Here is a 7,915-nt window from a genome sequence, read left to right as displayed (position 1 = left end):
TCGATTAATCATACTTATTACGAGTCTTAGTGGCCTTACATCTACACATTCTCTAGTGTCAATCACGGACCCATAGATGGAATCGTGACATCAACCTTTTCTTTTAGAATTCAAAAAATAATTATTTGAAGTCTATGATTGACATTAATTATGCATACATAAAAGCTGTTTAATTAATAAAGAAAAGGCCTTAATATCATATAATTATTCTTATTCATGTCACATAACCCGCTGCTACGCTAGTAAAAAAATAAAAAAAATAATAATAATACTTAAGAGACAAAATAGGTTTAAAGGCATTAAAATAGATTTATTTTAAAAGTTGAATAAAATAACACAATAATATAATTATAGTTATTCTTTTTTATTATATTTATAATATTTTTAAATTATGTCATCTGTCTTAATAATAGAAAGAAAATAAAGATAATACAATAAAAAGGTCTTTAATACTCTCTTTCAAAATAAATGTCAATTTAATACGCTAAGAAAATATTAATTACTTTTTCTCGATTTTTTTTCTTATTTATTAGATCTGAAATATGAATAGAGTAAGGTTGGGAATGAGGGAGAGAATTTTGAATATTAAAATTGGATTTAATGATAAAATAATCATAATTGTATGATTTTTTTTTTAGTTTAGCTTATTTAAATTATATTGACTTTGACATGATTTTAGTATTATTTTCTAATAATTAAGCTATTATTTAATTATTCATAATGCTATTATCCAATTCCTTTAAACTAAATGATGATATAATATGTTGGATACAACTTAGTGTACTGCATGATATAATTTGTAAACATGAAATAGTTATATTAAAGATTAATTATAAAAAAGAAAACATATAAAAAAATTTAGCAAAAAGGAAAAACAAAAGGAAAAAAGTGACATATTAATTAATCAGGTGTAGATGACATTTCTTTTAAAAATAGAATAAAAACATCAATTAGAGAAAAATAAAAAAAGTTAAATTTTTTTCAATAAAGAAAATAATTTTATCAATTAACGGTAAAATAGAAAAAAATTACTCTATTAACCTATTGATATGCATTTTTGCATATCAATTTCATTTTTTGAGTATTATTATATTCCAAAATGATGATATTTTTACCAGTTTTATAATGTTTATTGTTCGTAATTAAAAAGGTTAACTACTTTATTATTGCAAGCGGTTTTATTAAGGAGGTATTTCCATCAAATGCTCCTTAATAATATTTTTTGACTTCTGGCTCAAATGCACTTTAAAGCAATTCAAATGGCAGTTTTTTTTTTTTAAAAGAAATTATTTGACAACAAAAAGTATTTTTAAGAAAATTAAATATAAAAAGTAAGAAGATGTTATTTATTTTTTATTTTTATCTTTTATTTTACTTTTATTTCTATAAATAATAACGATTTTTCTTTTTTTTCTTTTTTTTTTGTCAATAAAAAAATAAAACAAAAAATAAATTGATAAAATACATTTTATTGCAACTAACTAAATATGAAGAATCAAACTAATTCTTTATTTTATATTTAAAGAATAAATACTTCATTAAGACTTGTTCTATAAGACGATTCTAAATCTTTAAAAAAAGATTAATATATATGTGTATATAAAATGTATTAGAAATGCTCATTAACTGATTTTGCAAGAGAGATCATACATGAAGCCTAATATTCAAGTTTAGAGACTTATTTCAAAATAACTGCATAAGTTATTCAACATTTGAGATTTAAATTAAATTGTAACAATATTTATCTTTGAAAGTTAAAATTTTAAAGTTATATCTTATTTATACTATATGCGTTATTATTTTTATCGAATGTAAAATAATAACTATTTTTATTATATAATATATATTTCATATAACCTCTCGTAAATTAAAAAAATATAATAACAGAAATATAAAAAGTGATATCTATTATTCTGTCTAAGTTGTTAGCTAAATTTAGAATTGTTCACTAAAAACAAAGATAGTTATATGAGAAATAAAATTAGCTAAAAGAAAATATTAATAATTTATTTTAATACAAAGGTGATTGACTCAGCATTAATATTATTCTGATAGGAAAACTCAATAGAGATGAAATTGAACCGTTTCTTCTTTCAATTTTATATTTCTCATTAAATTTTCTTGCTCCTTATGTTAAATAAATATGTGTAATTTATTTAAGAGTTACGGGGACTTATTCATAATTGCTCTGCAAAATGAGATTATTTAGTTTTATTTAAAAATTACAAATTAGAATATGCCTAATAACTAATGACTAAATTATGAATAAAAAAAACTAATGACTAAATTAACTTTTTTATTTTATTATTTTTTTTAGAAAAAATAAAGTAAATTTTCATAACAATTAAATCGTTAGTCTTTGTATGATAATAGTGCTCTCGGTTAGTAAGACAATATTTTAGGGTCAGTGGTCAAATTCAAACTTCTATATAACAAAGAAAAAAGACCTTAAAAAGACTAATATAATTAAGATGCTTACCCACCAACCATACCACGTTTTCTTCCTTAATATGAAGACTGGGCAAGAATTTGCAAACTTCCACTCACTTTCCATGCAAAATTGTCCAGTAAATTATACTTTTTTTCTTTTTACTAACTTTCTGAAAAAACTTGGACCGTTGACGCAGCCCTTTCCCACTTATCATAGTCCAACAACCTTACTTTGTACAGCTATAAGTAGACATTGCATCTTTCGTTTCAAGATCAGAGCCAACTAACCAGAACAAAGTGCAGTGTAGTCTAGCACTTGCTGTTGCTCATACAACACCCAGAAGAAACTTCCCCTTTTCCCTTGGTTTCTTTGTTGCCAATGGCCTCCTCTATTGAATCTATTTGTGCAGAATCTTTTGTGTCCTCCCCACCACATTGGAAGAAGGCTGCAGAGTCTCTCCAATCTTCCCATTTTGATGAGGTATGTCAAATGGTGTCGCAATTTGCCGATGCTAAAGCTGTTGACATCCAAGGCACAACCCTTACTGTTGCTCAAGTCACTGCCATCTCTCGTCGGGCCGAAGTTAAGGTTCGCCTTGACGAGGCCGCTGCTCGTGATCGTGTGGCGAAGAGTGCAGAATGGGTGGCTGATAACATCTCCCGCGGGACTGATACTTATGGTGTCACTACTGGCTTTGGTGCCACTTCTCATAGAAGGACTAATAAAACTGCCGATCTTCAGACAGAGCTCATTCGGTTCCTGAATGCTGGAGTAATCGGCAAAGAGAATCTACCCACCAGTTACTCCAAGGCAGCTATGCTTGTTCGCGCCAACACCCTAATGCAAGGTTATTCTGGCATTCGCTGGGACATTCTTGATTCCATTTCCAAGCTTATGAATGAAAATTTGATCCCCAGACTGCCTCTAAGAGGGACAATTACAGCCTCAGGTGATCTTGTACCCTTGTCTTACATTGCTGGCTTGTTAACCGGCCGTCATAATTCCAAGGTGGTCACACCTGAAGGTGAAGAGATTACTGCTACAGAAGCTTTGAACAGAGCTGGGATTCCAGCTCCTTTCGAGCTACAAGCGAAGGAAGGTTTAGCTCTTGTCAACGGAACTGCAGTTGGCTCAGCGGTAGCTGCTACTGTTTGTTTCGATGCAAACATTTTGGCGCTTCTTGCAGAAATTCTCTCCGCTTTGTTCTGCGAGGTAATGCATGGCAAGCCAGAGTACACAGATCCTCTTACACATGAGCTCAAGCATCATCCTGGCCAGATCGAAGCAGCTGCTATCATGAAACACTTGTTAGATGAAAGCGATTACATGAAAGAAGCAAAAATCCGTCACGAGAAAGACCCGCTGACGAAGCCTAAGCAAGATCGATATGCAATAAGAACTTCACCACAATGGCTGGGTCCACAGATTGAGGTTATCCGGGCAGCCACTCATTCGATTGAGAGGGAAATCAACTCTGTCAATGATAATCCGCTAATTGATGTTGCTCGTGATCTTGCACTTCACGGTGGAAATTTCCAAGGAACACCTATTGGTGTTTCGATGGACAATCTCAGGATTGCTATTGCAGCAATAGGAAAGCTGATGTTTGCTCAGTTCTCGGAACTTGTCTGTGACTACTACAACAATGGGCTGCCATCAAATTTGAGTGGAGGGCCTAATCCAAGCTTAGACTATGGATTGAAAGGAGCAGAAATCGCCATGGCTTCATACTGTTCAGAGCTTCAGTACTTGGCAAATCCTGTAACTACTCATGTTCAAAGCGCTGAACAGCACAATCAAGATGTGAATTCTCTTGGCTTGATTTCAGCAAGAAAAAGTGCTGAAGCCATTGAGATCTTGACGCTCATGTCCTCAACATTCATGGTCGGACTTTGCCAGGCAATTGATCTAAGGCATTTGGAGGAGAACATGAAGGAAGTTGTGAAACAAGTCGTGCGACAAGTAGTAAGAAAAACCCTTTACATTTCTGAAGAGGGATCGCTACTCGAATCGCGTTTCTGCGAGAAAGAACTCCTGCAAGTTGTTCAGCATCAACCTGTCTTCTCCTATCTTGACGACCCAACAAATCCTTCTTATGCCCTTTTGCCTAAACTGCAAGAAGTAATTGTTAAAAGAGCACTTAACGATTCTAAATCAGGTAATTCTGATGAAAATGCCTTCACAATATTCAAGCGGATACCAGTTTTCATGGAAGAGTTAAATTCAAGACTAGGAGAATATGTGTCGAAAGCGAGAGAGAAGTTTGACAAAGGAGAATTTGGCATTGAAAACCGGATCAAGAAATGCAGGACTTATCCTATATATGAATTTGTGAGAAGTGAAGTTGGGACCGAGCTTCTCAGTGGGGCAAAGAAAGTGAGTCCTGGAGAGGATATTGAGAAAGTTTACGAGGCTGTTAATGAAGGAAAGTTAGGAGAAGTGTTGTTGAAGTGCTTGACAGATTGGAAAGAGACATCATTTATTATGTAGTTGCGATGTTTATGTAATCATAAAAAATCTTGCATCATTCTATTTGTTCATACAATTGTATGAGATCTATGTCTGTAGTTGAAATTAAATGAAAGCATTTTCTCTGTTCAGTTGCTTATTTATCTCTTAACAAACTAATAGATGCTGTTAATACTTTTCACTTAAATATTGGGATGTTACATTTTTGCATGGTAAAAGCTCAGATCCTTTCAACTTGAAGAACACCAATAAGCTCTGCCTGTGAATTCAATGAATTTCACTTGGACTTTTGACTTCTAATTTAAGCCTTAAATTTTTTGTGCCATGTATCTACTCTGTGTTCATCCCCTGAACACATTGGACGAAATTAATCATTTCTACTCCATGATTCTGCTATACATCTATCTTTTTAACCAATCACACAAAATTGAATTTTAAGATTTTGTGATTTCTGGTTTGTCCAGAAGTTAACAATTTCCTTGTTTGGGGCTACTAGATTCTAGACTCTTAACTCGAAAATCCTCCTTCTGGTATTGAGCAGGATAAGTACAAGGAAATAAGAGAAGCGTCAATATTCAAAAGTTATGTATTAGACCACCAACGACTTCAAGTTGCAGAGGAAGACTCATTGGCGTCAAATGATTCTTTATAAGCTAGTATAGGTCTAACTCCTAAAATTCCAAACCTTTTACCCATCATTTTCATGTCCTACTCCCACTTTCATATCTTCACTGGCCCAAACAAGAATAAAGCTTTTAGAGAGACAAAAGCAATGGAAATGGAAAGAAAACTACAAGATGCTGCAATGGAAGGACATGTATGTACCCTTCAGGAATTACTCCAAGAAGACCCTCTCATTCTTGATAGACTTATTGTTCTTGCAACATTTGAGACTCCTACGTAGCTCCATGTTAGGCCACTTCCCTTTCGTTAAATATCTCTCGAGCAAAAGCCTGAATTCGCCTCCGAGATGGACCCAAATGGATGCTCTCCTCTCCTCCTGGCAGCAGCAAAAGGCAAACTGGAGTTAGCCAAAGAGTTGCTTGGTAGTGGACCCTCAAATTGGTATGTTGAGAAATCAAGATGGGAGGACGCCTCTTCATTTAGCAGCCCATTAAGGGCCGTGTTAAACTTGTGAGTGAGTTGATCCGAGTTCAGACTGAGTCGATATGGGTGTTGATCGAGGAGAAACCGTGTTGCGTCTTTGTGTGGTTGGGGAGTAAATGGATTAGAGGCGTTAAATATTTTGATTGAAGTGATTAGAAAAGACGAAGAATTGATAAATTGGAAGGATCATGGTGGAAATACTCTTATACATGTTGCTGTCGCCAAGAAACAAATTCAGGTGTGCTATATTATTCCAGTGTTGATTAGCTTGTAAATTTGATAGCTTTTGCCATTTTACAAATAATGGGTCTCAAAAGGAAAAAAAGAAAGCTTAAATTTATATGCTTATGAGTTGATCTGATCGTAAGGCTATGTGTAAACTCCGCAGATTATCAAGTCGTTGCTCAGCATTATCCGACTGGAACTAAATGCACTGGATTCAAATGGCTTAACTGCATTAGATATTCTGGTACACAGTCCTAGAGAGTTGAGAGATATGGAGATTCAAGAATTCCTTATAAAAGCCAGAGCTTCAAGTGCGAAGGGCCTGCATATTATTGAGAAAGAATGGACTCTAACAAGAGATATAACTGAGTCAAATTTATCCTCACACCAGAATGAATGATGCGAAGAAACCAATAGTAAAGTACAAGAACAAGGACTTAGCAGGAAGCGAAATGCATTGATGGTGGTGGCTCACTAATTGCTGTTAAATATTTCCCTTTACAGTGAATTATCGTTCTCATGATTGGTTATCAATCTATCAGTTGGACAGCTGCAATGGCAGGTATCTTATCTCTCAGTTTTTGTGTCAGAGCAACACGGACAGTCATAACCCCAGCTGCAGGCCTACTAAGCCTAACCTTGACAACGTAATCATCAATTTGAACAAGTTCAAGTACTCCTCCTCCTGTCCCAGCAAGGTATGGTCTAATCTCAGCAAGAACCTTTTCAACATTTTCATCATTCAGCTCCAATCCTGTTTCAGTGTCCAAAATCTGCTCCACAGCCATGATTTCTGGTATTTTATCTCGCAAGTTTCAATTCCCATCTTAAGTGTCATCGTAGAACTTGGACATGATCCACATGCTCCTTGCAGCTTTAATACTACAACAAGACCATCTATCTCATGTAAAACTACATTGCCTGCATCAGCCATCAAGCCAGGTCGCACCTCATCTAAAACCTTCTCCACATTCTCCTCAGTTAATGGTAGGACACAGCTTGGTGAAACCACAAGACCTGCAAATTTCCTTGGTGCCCGATTCAACTTAATAGATGAAAAGTGACTGAAATGAAATTGTCCCCTGAGAAAAGCATTTTTCCTTGAAGAAAATATACAGAAATCTGAAACTGGTTTCTTGAAAAGTGACAAATAGTGGGCTCTTTCAGATAAAGAAAGGGAAGGGTTCATCATTTGATATGGCTCGTATTGCTTTCAGACCATGTATCATTAAAGGTTACAAACTTCCATTTCACCCGGGAAAAAGATGACTACCATAGGCCAACCTCACAGACAAAAAACTCAGCAGTAAGCAGTAAGCAGTAATTAAACGTGGCTTCATTGTTTTCCAGTGTAGAAAGTGAAATTCTATCCACAATCCATTGGCCAATCAAAATGTCCTCTCCACCCAATGCTTCAGTCTCCCTCCATTTCCACCCCTACAATAACCAGAACCCAGAAACTCCAAAACATATACTAACAGTTATACTCAGTTTTTGCATTCTTGGCAATTCCCACTCCAATTGATCCGCTCTGGCAGCGTGCTATGGCTGAGGAGCTAACTGCTCTTCATCAAACCCATACTTGGGATTTAGTATCCCTTCCTGCAGGTAAACGTTCTATTGGCTCTTGCTGGATTTATAAGATTAAAATTAAGTCTAATGGGTCTATTGAAAGGTATAAAG

General features: G+C 34.7%; 1 protein-coding gene and 1 pseudogene across 1 annotated transcript; one reads left to right on the top strand and one right to left on the bottom strand.

Moving 5' to 3' along the window:
* Nucleotides 1-2,710: 2,710 nt before the first annotated feature.
* On the top strand, nucleotides 2,711-5,039 carry LOC8272515 (phenylalanine ammonia-lyase-like). Its single transcript, XM_015716151.3, has one exon. It carries the CDS (start codon nucleotides 2,810-2,812, stop codon nucleotides 4,919-4,921), a length of 2,112 nt encoding a protein of 703 aa, XP_015571637.2. The 5' UTR covers nucleotides 2,711-2,809; the 3' UTR covers nucleotides 4,922-5,039.
* Nucleotides 5,040-6,762: 1,723 nt separating this feature from the next.
* LOC8272519 lies at nucleotides 6,763-7,424 on the bottom strand (annotated as a pseudogene).
* Nucleotides 7,425-7,915: the final 491 nt, after the last annotated feature.

The sequence above is a fragment of the Ricinus communis genome, chromosome 3 (genome assembly GCF_019578655.1).
Source record: "Ricinus communis isolate WT05 ecotype wild-type chromosome 3, ASM1957865v1, whole genome shotgun sequence".
In the NCBI taxonomy this organism is placed as follows: domain Eukaryota; kingdom Viridiplantae; phylum Streptophyta; class Magnoliopsida; order Malpighiales; family Euphorbiaceae; genus Ricinus; species Ricinus communis.
This window is presented reverse-complemented; position numbering and strand designations above follow the sequence as displayed.

Bases quoted from the DNA above. Each gene is read 5' to 3' on its own strand.
- LOC8272515 (XM_015716151.3), top strand. From the start codon at position 2,810: ATGGCCTCCTCTATTGAATCTATTTGTGCAGAATCTTTTGTGTCCTCC.